Source organism: Lytechinus variegatus, chromosome 8 (genome assembly GCF_018143015.1).
Source record: "Lytechinus variegatus isolate NC3 chromosome 8, Lvar_3.0, whole genome shotgun sequence".
Taxonomy (NCBI): Eukaryota; Metazoa; Echinodermata; class Echinoidea; order Temnopleuroida; family Toxopneustidae; genus Lytechinus; species Lytechinus variegatus.
In genome coordinates this window covers 4,870,858-4,890,637 of record NC_054747.1, presented here as the reverse complement: position 1 = coordinate 4,890,637, position 19,780 = coordinate 4,870,858, and the positions used below count along the sequence as shown (strand labels likewise).

At 34.6% G+C, this 19,780-nt stretch overlaps 1 protein-coding gene across 2 annotated transcripts; it reads left to right on the top strand.

Moving 5' to 3' along the window:
* The first annotated feature begins 2,494 nt into the window (after positions 1-2,494).
* LOC121419872 lies at positions 2,495-11,601 on the top strand. 2 transcript variants are annotated; one of them, XM_041614335.1, is made up of 5 exons: positions 2,495-2,638; positions 3,549-3,605; positions 8,562-8,735; positions 9,762-10,037; positions 11,051-11,601. In XM_041614335.1, exons 2-5 carry the CDS (start codon positions 3,557-3,559, stop codon positions 11,203-11,205), a joined length of 654 nt encoding a protein of 217 aa, XP_041470269.1. In that variant the 5' UTR covers positions 2,495-2,638; positions 3,549-3,556; the 3' UTR covers positions 11,206-11,601. The 2 variants fall into 2 exon arrangements, with proteins under 2 accessions (XP_041470269.1, XP_041470268.1); XM_041614334.1 differs by having other exon boundaries at positions 2,495-2,641; positions 3,544-3,605.
* The last annotated feature ends 8,179 nt before the right edge of the window (positions 11,602-19,780 follow it).

The following is a 19,780-nucleotide window of genomic DNA, read 5'->3' as shown; positions in this document are numbered from 1 at the left end:
ACATCTTCTCTGAAAGTTAGTAAATATAAACAAGGTTTGGTGTAAAAATGTCACAGGTAAAACATGAACAAAATCCGTAGTAAAAATGAAATTCATTGAAATTTGCAGAGGGGGAAAATGTCAAGGGCAAAAAAATAAATGGTAAATGTAAAAAAGGGCAAGGATACCAAAAATTAAGACTTACACCTAATGCAATCAATATTCCATAGCAAAGCCCCCGCGAATATAGCGGATTAAAATATTAAAGAAAAAAAAGAATTAATCCTAATTGATATTACAGGATTTTTTCAGCAATTTACCCGAAGGGGTCTATTTAAAAGGAGGAGGGATTTTTTTTTCATCACAGGAAATTGGTCTGGTTTTCTACACCATATACCTTGTACACAAACATGACAAATGGCATGTAATAATTTTACACAATCCAAGATTACATGTACATGCTACAGCGTAGTTGAGACACTGCTGCAGGTACCATTTTAAGAGAAAGCGTGAGCATGCGTAGTAAGTGCTACATTCTATCTACGAGCTTCGCCTGATACATGCATATCCCTTTAATATCAATCATGAACATCAATCGAAGTCATTTTGGCAACTGTGATGAGGACCTATAATAGTAAGAAAAAAAAACGCACCCGCACACACACACACACAAATCAAATGGAATTAAAATCCCGGACAAGCAATGGTTACAAAATATGACAATATTTTATTTTACATCCTACCAATATCGGGTTCTGACATGTTGTCACATTGGCCCATTTTGTTTTACAATAGGCCATATTAATTACACCCTTCTCCCTTTCCTGCCAGATGAGAAACGAATTTTCGGCTGTACATGTATATATTCAGAGACTTAATTAAAAAAAAACATCAGAAAAAGTATATGTTTGCAAACTACCACAAAGGCAAAATGAAAAGCTCAACATTAGGTCAACACAATACACTTCTTAATTGTTATTCATGTTGAAAACTAAGATCTACGGATATGAATATGCAATTTGTAACGTTTTCGTTGAATTGAACTTCTTGCAATAAGTTAAATCACAATATATGAGTAATTTTCCTTTAAACTAATAAGCGATATCCATGGTTATGAAGATGCTTATAACATGTATAATGGTGATGCCGATTATGATGGTGATTACACTCTAAAAAACGAAGAGCTAATTTAGCTCTTAAAGAGCGTGTATAGTGACTGCACTTCAGAGAGCTGATTTGTCTAGTTCAAATTTGAATGAGAAAAATCAGCACTCTGAAGTGCAGTCACAATACACGCTCTTTAAGAGCGAAATTAGCTCTTCAATTTTTTAGAGTGTATAATGAAATGATTACTCATTATGACATTGATGGCGTCAAGGTGATAATATCATGATAAATACACTTTCGATGACATTTTGCTTTAATATAATTTTCATCACATTATGACGGTCCTTATTCTATAGAATAAGAATGACCGTCATAATGTTATACTGATGAAGGCCGACATGTGGCAATAAATAGAAACATTATTTGAAGAGCTACGTCTCACGCATTATTATTCCTTATGTTTCATTGAATAGTTAGTACCTGCATGCACATTTTACCATGAGGGACAGCTTAGATCATGAATTTTGAATTGAATTTATTACAGAACGTCACCGGCAATTGCCAACATTTTGTTCAAAACAAGAAAATATATACATAAACAGATAAACAAAAGCAAAATAGTATTTTTTGTCAAACAAAACAAAAACAAAATCAAAACAAAACATAACAAAGCAACTTATATATGAAAATATACATGTAGATTTGTAAATCTAATACCCCCAAATCGTAATGAAAATATATCTCGTAAAAAGTATAAATATAGCTACCAAAAACCTCTTTGGATTGAAGATGTGACGAGCAATTACAATTTTCGATTGTTCGACGAGAGGGACGCTCGTTAAGATAATTCAAATGTTAAATAAGGCAATAACAACATTCATTATCTTTCCACAATGTTAATTAAAATACATATTAACCAAACAATTTCAAGCTATTGTCTCTTTGCTCCATTTTCAAGAACTATACATGCAAGTGAAATGACATCGGATAGGCGTATTAAGTGGTTTCAAATAGTACTTTCATCTTTGATACACTACACTGGTTAAAAAAAACGCCGAGGTGCACAAAATGCACCGTTATCAGTTTAACAACTCTTTTTGTTACGATTTTATAATGTGTTTGTTCTTTGACAAAACCTAATGTGAACATAATGTATTTTATTATATTTCCCGATATCATTTCAAACGTGTTTTTATTCTATGATAAAACCACTGGTCAATGACATATTGATATCTGCTCATAGGCATGATAGGTATATTGTACTATCACAACAATACACACAATAAAATCACCTTGTCTATAAAATTAATAATATTATGTAACCCCCGCAAAACTAAACTCCATATTCAGACAGGCAGCAATGGCCTCTCCCTCGAATACTGACCAATCAAGAGAGGTATGTGACATCGGATCCCCCGCCTGAGTTGCACGTGAGAGATTAGTATATTTAAGCGGGTGATATTTCATATAAAAAGATTTGGGCTTGGTGCAGGTTCTTTTTCATTTTCAGAAGGGGATTCTTCGCCTTTGCAACTTTTACCAACCACATATAGTAAGTAATGCTTTAATATTAACATGCAAATTTGTTTCAAATGCTTTCGTTAAATGTTTTATTCTCCGATTTGATAAAGGCCGTTAAAGTAAAATAAAAAGATAAATATTGAAAATGAATCTAATGTCTTTGATATATTTTGCACGGAATTACTGAGCAATGTAATAATGGATACCATTTATTTTGCACGGAATCACGGAAAATGTAAGAATGATTACCATCTTCACCAGAAAATGGAGACAGCATTAATATTAACTGTATGTTGATAGAATTGTTAACTTTTTTCTGGAAATAGGAAAAATAAAAAGAGAATAGAATGCAATATACATTTATTTTCATCAAGTTTTCAAAAATTATTGTTTGAAGACCCTTCTGGCTGCAGGGACAAAATAAAATATTTCTTTATCAAGATCACTTATACTGCTTGAAACATAAGTTGCTGAAGTTTTTTTTCTTCTTTTCATTCTTCTTTCCTTTTGCCTTAGTTTACTCTACTTACATTTTCTCTATCTTCGTCTTTTATTAATGTAATTACTCTTTTGTATGTTCTCCCTCTGTTTTTTATCTTTAATCTCGTTTTGTTCGTTATTTATCCTTTTTACATTTCTACTTACTTTTCTTAATCGTGTGCTTCTTCTTTTAATTTCTTCGTCTTCTGTTTCTTCTTCTTCCTACTATAACTTTTTTTTCTTTATAAGCTATTTTATCATCGTTTTTTGCTTATTAAATTTCCATTTCCTTTATATTTTTTTCATTTTATCCCTTTTTCTGTATTATTCTTTTCGTCTGCTTCTCCCTTTCTTTATTTTTTCTTTTTCATCGTAGACCTTTTTCTTTTATTTCATTCTAACGTTATTATATAAAATACAATATCCTATTTATATGTTTTCATGCTTCCCCCCTCTAACAGCTTTTAACATGAATTTAATTGCCGTCTTTGTGCCACTTTTCTGCATGTTTACATCAGGTAAGTATATTTTGTAATGAATATGCTTCATATTGAATACTACTGGATGATTTAGTATGATCATTTGTGTTTAATAGCTCCATGGTATACTAAATAATAATATAGGATTTGTATAGCGCACGTATCCACCTTAGGTGCCCAAGGCGCTCCAATATTAACATGATCAGTTCTTTGAAAATTTATTAATTCGTGAAAAAAAAATGACCTTTGCAAATTATGGTTTTAATTGGAAAACAAAAGGATCCTTGTATTTAGAACGTAAATTTAATAGGCATCAATTGGGTGCTAATTATGATAAATTATGTAATACCCCATATTTAAGTCTCCATCTGTAGTTAGGTTAGCTTTGTAACCGCACAAGCAAACACTGCGAGTATGGTACATTCCTTTCCAGAGCGATACAACGTAGTCTGTTGTGCAAACCCTTTACTCGAGTTAAAGTTAAGGGGCCTGAATGCAAAGCCTAAGGTGTCTTGTTTACTCAATGCCCTCTCGCTCAGGCTTAGTCTTTCATGAAGACCCACCTGTTGATCAAAGTTTCGAGGATAGTCTGTACTTGAGGAATCCATGCAGCTAGTATGCCTGAACATGCTAAGTGTATTTGATAAGTACATATGTACCTCAACTAAAAAGGGCCTAGAAAACATCATAGGTTAATTCGTTAAAATGCTGGTATGCACGTGGTTCAGTAACCGGAAATATAGATTATTTTATTGATTTTATTCATTATTTTCAATTTCTCTTAAGTTTACTTAATGACCCCTGATGTACTTTAAAATTTTGTTCCATCGATAATAATCTTGCAAATAACCGACAAATAACCGACGACAGTAAATAGCAGACAATGATTACTAAAACAATTTGTTTGGACAAAATACAGTAGATTTTCAACACGCACGATACTCGAAGCTTTATCAAAGTAAGAATTTATGATGATTAACGAGCTTGGGTGCTTCGTTTTCCATTTTTATTTGTTAATAATAATAATAGCTGTATTTAAAAAGCGCCTTTTGCCTGGGGATACAAAGCGCTGCTATTATTACCCCGGCTTTAGCTCGAGCTACCATCACCGGCGCTCAGTGCATGCAAAGAAATAATCCTGCCGGGTACCCATTCACCTCACCTGGGTCGAGTGCAGCACAGTGCGGATAAATTTCTTGTTGAATGAAAACACGCAATGGTTAGGATATGAACCCACGCTCCTCTGTTTGAAAGGCGAGAGTCAGAACCACTAGACCACGACGCGCCCGCTAATAATATTCAAGGCGTCAACTAGGAGCTATCATTTTCCACTACCCGAAGTTAATTTCTTTAATATTTCTGCCTCATTATTTCTTAATTCTTCAACTGGAATGACTTTGTTGAATGTGCAGTTTTACCTTTACTAGAGGCTTATTGCCAGGGCGTACCTAGGATTTTCCATGGGGGGGGGGAACCCGTCTGCCAAAAAATTTGACAAGCAAATAAAAAGGGGTCATCAACCACAAATAAAGGATTTCGTACCCCAAAAAAATTGACAAGAAAAAGAAAAAAATAATATAATATGTATACATATATAGGGCGTGTGAAGCTATACATGTACAACAGCTTTGGCAACTCTTTTATTTTTAAATATTGTGTAAAAAAAATGGATGAAAAGAACAATGGTAGGCGTAGCTTAAATCAAGGTTCCCCAGAGCTATCTACCCTTTGGAAAAAATTGGTGATGCCGAAAAAATGTCTCTGCCGGGAATCGAACCCGGGTCCCCGGCTTTGAACGCCGGTACCTTAACCACTATATATATATATATATATATATATATATATACATGTATGTATATGTGTGGGGGTGTATTAATACTGGGCTAATTTTCTGGACATTGTCTTTTCTCCATATTTTATCCTTTATCAGATATATGACAAAATCAGTATTCTGGTGCATGGATGTCATAAATTTAGTCATATCTTTTAGTACCAAACATCCCGATATCCTGCTGACTAAATGTCAAGCATACAGTGATATTATTTAGACTATATTGGGTTATTGGTTTCACTCATCATCAATGACAACTTTCACAAATATGTTTTCATGTTACAATTAGGCCCTGCGTTTTAATTCTTCATTCTTTCTATGTTTTTCTTCTTTTTCTATTTTTCTTCTAAAATCCTTCACAGCTCCCCGTCTCACCTTACAATTAAGCGCATCAATACCAGCAACTGTGTTAGGTGTACACCCCATGCACCTGCCACGGGGCCTTCCTATTGACAAGAAGGGTTCCCACTGCGAACTAAAAAATGATTTTAATTTGTGGAAGCGCCGTGGTGTAGCGGTTCTGACTCTCGCCTTGTGATCAGAGTGTCGTGTGTTTGAAATCCCACCATGACCTAGCGTCCTTTCGCAAGGCGTCAGTCCACAATGTGCCACTCTCCACCCAGGTGTTACATGGGTACCCGGTAGGATGCGAAAGCCTATGTAGTATGCCTAGCAATTAAGTCTTGAAACTCTTGTTAGAATGCTGCCCAGGGAGTGGAGAAGGTGCATACATTGTATGCGGGCATGCAAGGATCCGATGACCGGAGTAATAATATACCTGTAAAGCGCTTAGAGACATCGTTCCGACGTGTTAGGTGCTAAATAAATGCGGAATAATGTTAATAATACTTCTGAAAAGATGGGCAGGAACTAAGAAAGATATGAAAGAGAAAAGACAATGTTCAGAATACCGATTTGTGACAATCATAGCGATGTCATATCTCGGAGAGAAATTACAGAATTTATGACAGTGTTCCAGAATACCACACCTGGATATTATATCCGTCAGGCAGGATGAAAGTTTCCGTGTAAAATTACCAAATTTATGTGTAAACATAGATTTTTATTTCATATCTTTCACAATTATCATAACTCTTTTGTGACATTCCGTTTTCAAGGATTTGCAGGACTAAAATAAGGATGTTGACTCTTGCATATGGCGTTTTAATTTGATGACGGCTCATAAAAAACATATAAAATACAAATAGTGTAATTTGATTTCGCATGGCAGCTATAATAAACCGAGGAGATGTCACTCTAGCATCTCCTTGAAAGAACCATGTCATTTTGCCATTTGCATAAATTCGACTGATCAAACTCCCTCTATACAAAAGGAAAAATTGAATAGCCCCATCTTACGTTGAGATTGCAATATGCTATTTAAAAAAAAACAAGTTCACACCTAGTTACCATTAATGCATATATCATTTCCATTTATTTGAAGGCAGGATAAAAGAGCATTGTAGATTAAATGCCTTGCTCACGGGCATAGCTGCCGCGGCCGGGGATCGAACCCCGGACTTGTTCATGTACATGTATAGCTAGGCGCCTTAGACCACCCGGCCACGGCACTATTAAAGTATAACCTATTTACACTATAAGTCGATAATATTATATCTAATAGACGGGTTAATATACGACCACAAATAACCTTACCCGGAACAGATTGCAACAAATGGTTTTCAACGTTTGTTTGGTACTATTCGACCCCCTGAATAATTTACATGTATTAAAAATATACGATTTACCAAAATCCGCATCCGGGAAAGTGGGTATTTACAAGATGGAGTCCAAGATGGCCGCCATTCACTGAACATGGATGTTACTCACTTAAAAAAATATTGGGTTTTCATGAGTTTGTGTAATAAATCACAAACAATCAGAAACAGTTGAAAAACCGTTTGTTGCAATCTGTTTCTGTTACAGTTCGTAATTCCGAAACACGTAAATTGTCTATACCTCGATGTTCGTTAATCCGAAAACGTAAAAAGGTTCGTTAATCCGAAAATTTGTGACGTTATTCCGAAAGTTCGATAATCCGAAAACGAAATAAGGTTCGTTAATCCGAAAACGAAATAAGGTTCGTTCTTCCGAAGATTCGTTAGTCCGAAAACGAAATAAGGTTCGTTAATCGTTACGTTTTCGGAGTAACGAACGTTCGGAATTACGAACATCATTTCGTTTTCAGATTAACGAACCTTTGGAACTATGAACCTCACATTGTTTTCCGACCAACAAACCTTCGGAATATCCGAACCTTCAGAATAACGAAGCTTCGGAATTACGAATGTATGCGATCTGTTTCTATCAGGGTCAAACCATAATTATCTTGACCGGTCTATAAAAGCGGTGAATGACTGAGAGTTCGTAGTTTATTTGCAGTCATGCATCGATCCTCTAGTTATATCAAATTCGCTTAAATGAAATTGGTGATGATTTAAAGTTGTTTACTTTTAAACCAACATTCGTAATAACATAATGTAAAATCGCCATGGTTATAAATAAAGTCTCACCAATTTCGCTCACCACATTAATCAACAACGTAAAAAAACTATCACTGGTGAAGTTACACACGCCAGTTGACCCACTTGATGATTATCATGGGTCATTATGTAATTTGTCGTTGTGTCCTAGGGCATATTTTCATATGACATGACACAATAGCTTGCGCTTTAATATCTTCATCTTATTGATATATCTGTCTCCAATGTGAACGTTCAATTGTATACATTTGTCTTATTTATTATGAATAATGGTGATGTATTGTATTGTTTCATTATTAATGATTTACTGTCTTTTGATGGACGTTACATTGTATCTGATATTTTATGACATATGAAAATAAACCAAACTGAACTGAAGATGAATAATAATATCAATAATAATAATCATCATTATTGTCATTATAATTAGCTTTATCATTATCTTTATCATTGTTATTATTATAATCATCATTATCATTATTATTAGTAGTAATTCATCACTTTATTAACATTCAAATCATTCACACAAAGGAATAAAATATATACAAACATAGAAGAAAGGAGCGCCCAGGACATATCTCAGTAACAGAACAAGCAGGGCATACATAAATAACATAGATTGTATTAACATAATAGCATATACAATACATTACTATAATTATTTGATTCTTTTTTAAACAGGAGAGGCGATAACATGCATTATGTGCAGTGACATCACGACTACAAACAACGCAGCCTTAAACCTGACTGATCTCCCACCAGGGACGTGTGAAAAACCACAGGAGTCAGATTGTACTCCCGATGCCAAAGGTTGCATGACCATGGACTATAAAATCACCCTGATGCACAAAACTGGTAAGCAAGAAATAGGAAAAGTAAAACACTGATAACGGCTTATTATAAACACTCGCGTCGCGTTCGAAATCACTCGGGTTTTGGATTTTTGGCGATTTTTTAATATTTTGGTGCGATTTAAGCCCTGATAACCATACCCTGACTCTTAATTTCATCAACTTAGCCACACGCACAAACCCGTATCTTTCCTTCAGCAAGAGTTACACACACACACAACAAAATTTCCACAATAAAGTCGAACCAATACTACCCAAATATGGCCTGATTCGGATGAATTTGTTGGATTCGGAGCCTACTCGTCTCTGATTCAGAAAACTCCCCGAATCAGAGACGAATGCACGTACATGTTGGTCGGGATTAAATCCCGAATCAGAGCAGAATCGCCAAGAATTGAACCAAATCAATTTTTGCCATCCTGAACAAAGCCAAATGCCAACCCCCAAAAGAGACTCTACATGTAGCCAAAGGTGGCAAAAATCGAGCCGCATGTTGACCGAATGCTCCGATTACAGCCGAATAACTACCCGAATCGGAAAGAATATTGCTGAATGCGCCGATTACGCCACCGAATTCCACAAAATTAAAAGCGACCAGATTGGTCCGTATTGTACCCAAATCGACTTATTCGGCTGCTACTCAGCTGACATTCGATAATTTTCTTGCTTTTCGGCCCACTCGCCTCTATTCTGCTCTGTATTTAGGTCACAATTGAAAAAGCAATTTTTGTTTGTGCTAGTCTTTGCGTGGAGACACACTGTTGATCAAAATTTCACTCAGGGTCTGTGCCTGCAGACTAACCAAGACCAAGGATGAGCAATAATGAAAAGCCTGTCACGATTGGAAAATACATGTAAAATCTATATTCTATAACCTGAGAATATGATATGTCATTAATAGAAGGTAAAACCTTTGGTCTGTTATCATTATAGAACCTAGTCATTATAATGATTGATTTGCTAATTGATCACTTGAGGCGTAACGGGTATAATATTGACGCATTTTAATTTTTTTTTTCTTAATTTACAGAAGGTAAAATCGTCATGACAAGCATTGAGCGAGGATGCGCACCCCCTAACTACAATTACTTGATCCCCGACGGGGACGCATGTCTCAACGAAACTTCAACGGGCGTAATCGCGGCAGCTCTGCCTGATCCGTCCACTGTGCTTCCTCCTAATCTTGGGGCGACCTATGATAGTCATCAACTAAGCTTGTGCGTGTGCGACAGCCAAGATCTGTGTACACCACCAGAACCGGCCAGTCCCACGAATCAAACGGTTCCAAACGCCGAACCGACTCCAGGTAAGATCCCGTAGGAATGTGTAGACGCGTCTTGAACTACCATAACAAGGTATATATATATATATATATATATATATATATATATATATATATATATGTAACAATACAAAATACTACCATAGTAATCATCATTATTATTGTTATTATCATATATATATATTGTTATAATTAATATTATTTTTAGGCCTATTATTGTTGTTGTTATTGGATTAGTTTTATTATTATTGTTATTATTATTTATATTATTGTTTTAAGGGATTGGGATCACATGTCATCTGTCTCTCATTTAGGAAGACAGCACATTACATCGTATAACATACGATTTTTTTCTCACGGCAAGAGTAATAAGATGAATATCAAGTTATACATGTATATGCTGTTCATTAGCGTCATTGATCGCGCAGTCACGATGTCACGCACATACATGCGCACACACGCTCACGCACATCCACCACATGCGTTACATTAATGAGTAGGTCATCAACTTAAAAATCAGAGAGTACGGAGATACATATTGAAGGAAAATGATTATAAACTTAAAAAAAGTAAGTTTTTGATACCTTTTGAACATGGATAAGGAATTTTAAAAGCATTCCTTCTAAAAACGACTGGCAAATGTTAGTACTTAATACCACTGATATCCGTAAACTGGGTGGAGCTTGTACGCTTGCAAGCAATTCCTCAACTTACACACGCACGCATGACGTTTGAGGTGTAGAAAAAGTACTCCACGACACAATAAACAGTTTATGGGACCATACCAACGGGTAAATACGCAAAAAAAGTTTGCAACTTTGTGCGCACTTGACCATTTAGAGTAACCTTTGGTGTTTCCGATGATCTTAAATTAGCGCGCGGAAGCTTTTTACCCCTACTGATATTGATGCTTGATACTTGATTCCATTTCCAACCAAAAATATAGAGGGAGAATCAGGGTATATTTTGAAGTATCAGTATTTAATAAGTTTTGTTTCTAATACGTTATTTGGTTGTTGTTTTTTTATATTCCGCAGACATGGCAGGTACGATAACTACTGTTGCATCCGATATCACCACGTTGTCCGACTCACCTGGCTGTGATGAAGAAGTAGATTCTGCAGCAAAAGTGCTTATTGCAAGTTCCGTACTCGTTGTTGGTTCTCTTCTTAACGTCTTGTTATCCATATAATATAATACACATGAATCGAATGATGTTACTTGTATGCACTCTAAAAAAAGGATTGGTCATAATGACCAATCTGTTGGTTAATATGTGTCCGACCGATAAAATTGGTCAAAAGCAACCAAATTATTGGTTCAAATCGACCAAAATTTCGGTTGATATTGACCAATTTTATCCTTTCTAAGAGTGTGGCACGTTTTAATACTGCTACCACGTCACATTCGGAAGCGACTCCGGATCGACAAAACATACTACATTACCTCCAAAGCCATATACTATCGGTTGGTGTGGAGTCAGTGTACGTGATGTGACTGTGACGTTAGACCCGTGACTAGTAACACTTGATGACGTCACACTTTGCAGATGACTTTTGCCGAAAACAAAATGATGCATAAATATATTTAAAAACAACAACAAATGAAGAGTAATTGGATGATGAGGGTTGGTTGTTGAAATGGAATTTTATTATATTTAGTGACTGGTCTAATTGGTTTTGGAAAGCTCTGTATAAAGCGTGTTTAAAAAAGGTGGTCCAACCTTTGAGGGATTACATTAAGAAACAATTCAAACTTACCAAACAATGAAAGAGCAAGTTCTCAGATTTATATTGCAACCCTATACTTGTATCTCTTTCACCACTTGTGACTCATATTATTGATTTGAAGAAATCAGGTACGAATTGAACATATTTTTAATATATATTTTTACAAACTTTTGGTAACTACACCGAGATTAAATATTCAAAGATGTTTTATTCACATGATTAATCGGAATAGCTCTACTTTAGGCTTCAATATAGGGCTGAAGAAGTCGTATTTTTTTCAATGATCAGCTTCCCTTCACTTCAGCCATTTCAACAAATTTGGAATAAACATCTGTAATTATCGTCAGTAATATTTTTTTTAGTTATGCATGATGTCCGTGATACAAGTTGGGTATCAATAAAACAACGAGGATTTGCTCTTTCTTGTTATTTTTAATCTAGACTGAACCGACGAATCGACCCGGAGTCGTTTTGATAGGATTGACTGTCGTATATTTTATAATTTCTTTTGGTGTGTATATATAATCATTGAAAATAATGCATTCTGTGAGGACAGAGAGGGGGAAGGGATGGGGGGGGGGGTGAACACTCTGTTTTGTCCACATAGTATTAAGAAGTCCAGCTTAGATTTGGCAGTGTCTATATTATTCTGTTCTAATGGGAAGTAAGATAATTCAGAAATATTTTTGCAATAGCATTATAAATCAATTTGGTTAGTGACCTCTATTGAAGATCACCTTTTAAAAATTGATTATTCAAAATCAAACTTTAACTTGAATCATTTTTTTTCTTCTTAGAGGTTTAAATCTAATTCAGGTGCTCGTCCGGTCACTGGACACAGCTTGTGTTGATTTATTTCCAAACTATGTAATGTGTATAACAGTAATTTAGAGTATTCAAATTGTATATTACAGTGACTTTATATGTACAGTCTACATTTTTTTAATTATTCCAATATTATACATTAGCTGCATTATCTATAACTATACGGACGGAGGTCTTATTAATGTATGTATGGACAACCTTTACCTCTTTCATGTAAGATATCATAATTTTCAGTACAAATTCGCGCAGACATACTGTAATGTCAGGCGCTGAATTATTGTTTTAGTGGCACAAACATGGAATAGTGTGTATGTGCAGTTCTTTGTAACCGAAAGGAAATGCACTTTATCAAATGTCTATTGGATTGGATGAGTCCCTTGAATTTGTTGTTTGTTATGATTTCTCCATCACACTGGTAAGCTTCGCTTACTAGGTTTTTTACATGTTGTCTTTGTATAACTGCTTACCAACCAGTATTCATCAGAACACATTATCACTATTGTTGTCGTTATTTATTTATTCGGCATTTCAAAATACATTATTATACAATAAAAATACATTAACAGTGGGATATTGTCACGTGGGAACATAGGCGGCGGAAGCGGGGGGGGGGGACAGGGGGGACGTGTCCCCCCCCTAAATTTGAGGAGGGGGGACGGTCCCCCCCTAAATTTGTTGTTGATTACTTTTTTTTTTTTTTTTTTTTTTTGCTTGTCAATTTATTTTCCTACGTCCCCTCTTAAAATTTTGGGTTGAAAACATTTTTTTTTTCCTTGCAAAATTTTTTGGGCTGTCCCCTCCTAAAATTTGTGGCTTCCGCCGCCAATGCGTGGGAAGTGACTTTTTTTTAATTATTTAGCTACTGCTGCTTGACACCAAATAAGGAATACGTAAAAACTGAGGATTACAGTTATGAAAGATTTAATCAAAGCTCTTAAATCATTCTGTGGTTTCCTTTGATTTTTTTACAATGATTTACATGAAAATATACATGGATATGGATTATGGATAACAAAATATAACTTAACTTAAACGGTAATCGTTGATGGGAGCCCCCATCATCCTATCTGGTCTGACATGCCCCACTCGGCCCTGGTGGTCGGTCCAGTTCCTGGCCTCCGCAGGTTGCGATGTCTCTTCCACTCGGCCTCGGCCTCCGCAGACTGTGTTACCCCTCGATGAGTAGCCCCCAGATAAGAGAGATGTGGCTTCAACGAATTAGTGGACGAGATCGAGCCCCCAATGATGACATGAATTTTGACCAGTCATGTCGGTGGAGAACCGGCGGCAGCTGGGGTCGTTATCTCGTCACCGACGTAGTCCCTCAGTTATAACTTAAAACTGCCTACATAACACGAACATCTGTAGTCTATTCTGGCTTAGGTGGTTCTCCTCGAATTACTAAAATTAACCTCCTAATATACCCTACCGTTACTAGGACTAACTGTGAAATTTCTATTAAGTAATTCAAAGAATTTCAATGACTGATGAGTACATAAAGCAACACAATTCTGATTCTGTTTTCACAATTTTAATAACAAGGGACTTCCTGTGCATTTGTATACCTATATCCATCCATGCTAAAGCACAGTATTAACTATTTAAGACACCTGTATGAAGATGCTTTGCAGTGCGAAATATTTTTAACACTTGAACAAAATATGGCATCCACCTGATTTTGTACTATGGGGGGGGGGGGGTATCAAACGTTTCCAACGCTTGCCTTTGAAACATCCAAAACATTATGTACATTTAAACATCAATTGAAACATTACAATTGTATTAAATTTCTTTCCTGACAGATATACGTGACATATTACGAAAACCTGGAATTGAGAATAAAGAGATCGCTTAACTTTGTGAGCAGCTGATTAAAAAAATCTCAAACTGAGACGAAACATGTGTATGAGTGCCTGTATTTGTCCTCAAAAACCCTGAAACAGACCACAAAAATTATAGGATGAAAAACTCTAATTTAGATACAAGCAGGAATTTATTAGCTTGATTTTGAGAACCGGGTTTGAGATGGGTTCCAGCTTATGACCAGTTTTCTCCAATTCAAAAAGTCCGTTGGCTATGTTGACTGACTTCTGCTGTGTGTATCTCCTATACACACGCTGTTATTAGCTGCACTGTACATTCAGCGTATACCTTGTACACACTGTATGTAGGTCATGCTGTGTTCTATAGTTAATGTGTTGTATTGCACAGATTCGCTCTATACACATAGTCATTGAAACCAACTCCCAATTACTTTCAAACTTTGCTTTGAAACTTTTGGAATGGTATTTTTACGCTATAAGCCTAATGTTTAGCCCATTTTCTAGAACCAAAATTAGATTTTTTTGAATCAGAACAAAGTGAAATGATCACTTTAAGGGGCTTCATGGATTTGGAAAAGGTTAACTAAAATACCATGACCCACAGGTCTTCCTTGCCACGCCCCTTTACCTCCATAAAGGTCAGTTAATATAAAAACAAACATACATGTATGAAATAAAAAGTATACAACTGAAACTGGCTACAGATAATTTGGCGAAAAAAATGTAAAATGGATCCATGAGCAATTATCATTTCAATAAATTCATTGCAATAATAATAAAACATGAAACAATAATAATGAAAGTTATATCACTTGATAGTGTACATATCCAAGCTGTTTCGAATATTCATCGATTATATCATTATTGGTGGACACTCTGCAAGAGCTTATCTACGATCGCTTATTCTTACATGATATTGTAATTGTAAAATATCTGAAGAGAATACGCAATGTTGGTAGGAATAAACTCACTAAATGAACCTATATTTTTGTGCGTTCCCTCATTAGATTTGCATATCACCATGATCACTTATCGAAGATTCGACCATCCTAAGCCAACACTTAAAACAATTATTTCATTTAAATAGTAAAAATTTTGGGGTTTTTCACTTTTTTTTTCTTGCATCGGGTCTACCTTGGATATAGATTTTCTTAAGAAATTAAAAATTAAGATAGATGAATAAATAAATAAAAGTATTAATGAATCACATTAAAATCAATTACCTGATTAAAGAAATTTTGAGTGCGTGTACAGAAAATGTTTTACAAAATGGGATATTTTTACAAAAATTTTACAAAAATGGCGAATACTCTGGGTGCTACTTCTGCGGTGAAAGAACCATAAGAAAGAAAATTGCCGCTTCGGTCAAGAAATCGAATGCTTTAACTGTCATAAACTTGGACATAAAGCTAAATTCTGCAGATTGAATACTACATAGAACATCGGCCAAGATGACATTGCCGATCAAAGTTTAGACTCCCAAGAGACAAGTACACTTAATATTTCATCTGACTCTTACAAAAATGAGTATGATCGTTGTGCTATTCTCTTAAACCAAACTAAAGGATTGAGAATCGCCCACCTAAATGCCTGCAGCTTGTTTAATAAAATGGATGAACTGAAATTTTTAATTAACAAACTTAATCTTGATGTATTTTGCATAACTGAAACTTGGTTAACTCCGTTTATTACGAACAGTTCAATTTTGATAGATGGATACTCCATATTCCGCCGTGACCGCGCTGACGGTCGCCGTGGAGGGGGTGTGTGTATTTTTACCAAAAACTCATTGTCAATCAACGAACGAAATGATTTAAATGATAGAATTGTTGAAAGTGTTTGGGTGAACTTGAAAGGGCCTTCGTCTGAAAACATACTTATATGCTGTTTATATAGACCTCCAGATGCAAACAATGAATATTTTGAAAGAATGATCGATACAATTGAAAAGGCTTCATCTGAATCGAAAGAAATATTAATACTTGGAGATCTAAATATTGACTATCCTACCATACATGATATCAATGACAGTGTTAACCCTATTAATCTCATTGAAGATCTTTTTGCTCTTACTCAAATGATAGACAAACCTACTCGGGTGACGTCTTCATCATCCAAATGTATCGATCACATCTTATCCTCCATGCCTGAAAAACATACCATTAGTGATGTTGCCAAAATAAGTGTAAGTGATCATTATCTTGTATTTAGTTTTAAGTCTACCGTTAATGAACATAAAACCAAACGTTCTCGTAATTATAAACACTTCGATGAAGAAAAATTTATTTCAGCAATTCAAAATTCGGATGTTCTTAGTCAAAAGGAATATCAAAGTCAATCTGTAACTGATGTATGGAACGAATGGAAGGTTGAATTTATCAATATTTGTAATAAGTATGCTCCTATCAAGACAATTCGCGTAAAGAATAAAACATGCCCTTGGATCACACCTGATATTGTGAAGATGATTTATAGAAGAGATTACTTAAAAAATAAATCTAATTTACAATATTCTAATGAAATTAATAAAGAATATCGTATAATGAGAAATCGTATTACTGATCTCATTAGAAAAAATACACAGAATCATTTAAATGATATCACTCATAAATATAAGTCAGACTCAAAAACACTTTGGAAAGAATTGCAAAAAGTTACAAATAAAAATGTTAACTCAGAAAATTGTAATATTGAGAGCAATGTTATAAATGATTATTTCACTAATATAGGCCAAGAAATATCTAAGAGTTTTGAAAATTCATATATTCTAGATTGGAAACACCCCAAATGTATTCGAACTTTTGAAATTGAACAAATCAAATCTAAAAAAATATTAAACTATTTGAGTTGTCTTGATACCAGCAGTCATCTCGATATATTGGATTTCGATACAAAGTTACTAAGAATTGCTGCTCCATATATATATGAATCTCTATGTTCTATTTTTAATGCTAGTCTATTCACAGGTGACATACCCTGTGATTGGAAGATTGCCCGCACTACCCCTGTATACAAGGGCAAGGGGAACAAAGATGACATTACAAATTATCGACCTATATCTGTAGTATGCCACGTATCTAAAATGATAGAAAAAGAAGTTCAAATGCAATTATTAAACTATCTTAAAGTGAACGATATGATCAATATCGATCAATATGCATTTCTCCCTCATCATTCTACTGTCACCTGCCTTCACAGGGTAATTGATGATTTTCACGAGGCTCTTAACAATAAAGAATTAATTGGCTCATGTTTTCTTGACATTTCCAAATGTTTCGACTGTGTTAATCATCAATTACTCTTGTTTAAACTAGAGAAATATGGAATTTATGACAAAGAATTAAAATGGTTTTCTAACTATATCACTGGAAGAAAACAACTTGTTTCTTCAAAGGGTAAAAACTCCTCTATAAAGGAATTACCAGTAGGGGTACCACAGGGCAGTGTACTTGCTCCTGTTCTATTTTTGTTATTTATTAATGATATATCAGAAGGCCTTAATAATGCTGTATGCTCTATTTATGCCGACGATGTAGTTATCTATGTTACTGGCGATAATATACATAATGTTACTATAGATTTACAAAATACGGTAAACACACTAGATAACTGGTATAAAAGAAATCGTCTTAAGATAAATGTTAATAAAACGAAGACAATGTTAATTTCTACAAAGTCAACAGAATGTCTTAATATCTATATTGATAATGAACTCATAGAGCAAGTTCATTCTATCAGGTATTTGGGTATTATCATACATGAAAATTTAAAGTGGAATGACTATTTAAGACACTTATGCAAATCAACTGCTTACAAGATTTACTACCTTGGCAAATTAGCAAAATTTTTAAACAAAACTTTACTTAATACTATATATATATCGTCTATACAACCATGTCTCGATTATGGTGTCTCAGTATGGGGCAACTGCCCTAACAAACTGAAATTACCCTTATTGAGACTCCAAAAAAGAGCGGCCCGTCACGTAACCTCTAGCTATGATTATAATACAGATTCTGGTCTCCACATAATGAACAAACTTTCCTGGCAAACGATTGACGATCGCCGTGATTACTTCTTATCAACTCTAATGTACCAATGTGTCCACGGTCTTGCCCCATCCCGATTATGCAATGAAATAGAAATGTACTTCGACAGGCATGGATTGAACACTCGTAATGCTAACTCCCTTAATGTCGTACCACCAAAACCTAGCAATCAACTCTTTTGTCAATCCTTTAAGTATGCCGGTGCCAAAGTATGGAATAAATTACCCACAAATTTCCAAAATGCTCAATCCTTAGATGTGTTTAAGTCTCTATACAAAAAATCGAAATCTAATACATGTATGTCATGATAAATCCCATCCCTGAACTTATATATTTTCAGTTATTTACATCACAATTTTATTCTGTCTATTCATAATTCACTTTTAGCCCCTGCTTTCTTTTTTTGCAATTGTTTATATACTGTAGTTGCTAAGGTTATACGTATACCTACCCTTGTTATTCATATAAGCCTATCTATTTTTTTCTTACCATTAATAATAAGATGATCAATAATGTTTTCATGTTGAACTTGTATTATGCTGAAATATGTCTTACCCTGTTCTTTGATATATGCCTATCTTTGTAATTACTATTTTATCATGTCTTTTTATACACCAGGACCAAGATGCAAAACAGTAATTTTATCTCTGATCTTGTGAACCTGTTTAAATATGTATGAAATAATAATAAATAATATGGAATTTTTTATATGAATATAAGATATGTGTGCATGTGTCTGCGTGGGGGAAATCATGTAATGATATGCTTCATTCCTACAGTTATTTTACTTTGCTTTTAATATTATTTAATCATGTGCACATTTGTTGCAATACATATCATCACTGTATACTAATATTGTTCACGGACTTTTCGAAAAAAAAAACTGAAAGCAGTTTTTACCTATTAAAATAATAATAACAAGCAAACAAAGAAGAGCAACCCAACCAAAGTCCTTTGAATAATGAAATATTGACAGTTTCTTTTCTTGTGAAGCAAAGTTTTATTTTTCCCTGAACTTGCGGAATTACTATTGCTTTAACATTTTGGATTTGGTCTTGTCGTCCATTTATGTCAAATCTGTAAAAATTGAAAATTGTAATTTAAACAAATAAAAGAACAACAACATAAACATTGAGTAAGAGGGGCCATCGAATCTCTCATTTGCATATCACTGAGTTGTGGATATAACTGTTTGGGAAAAATAAATAATAATAATAATAATACTCAATATTTGTAACGCGCTTTATTTCCCAAATGGCCCAAAGCGCTCACAATTTCAATTAACATATAAAAGATACAAACGAAAATCAGAATGACATATTAAATGAAGGCAATTGCTT

What these genes read in the sequence shown, in the direction of transcription:
- LOC121419872 (XM_041614335.1), top strand. Translation starts at nt 3,557, where the DNA reads ATGAATTTAATTGCCGTCTTTGTGCCACTTTTCTGCATGTTTACATCA. An exon ending in TTTCTGCATGTTTACATCAG is followed by an intron (nt 3,606 to 8,561) that starts GTAAGTATATTT and finishes TTTTTTAAACAG; the next exon opens with GAGAGGCGATAACATGCATT. An exon ending in CACCCTGATGCACAAAACTG is followed by an intron (nt 8,736 to 9,761) that starts GTAAGCAAGAAA and finishes CTTAATTTACAG; the next exon opens with AAGGTAAAATCGTCATGACA.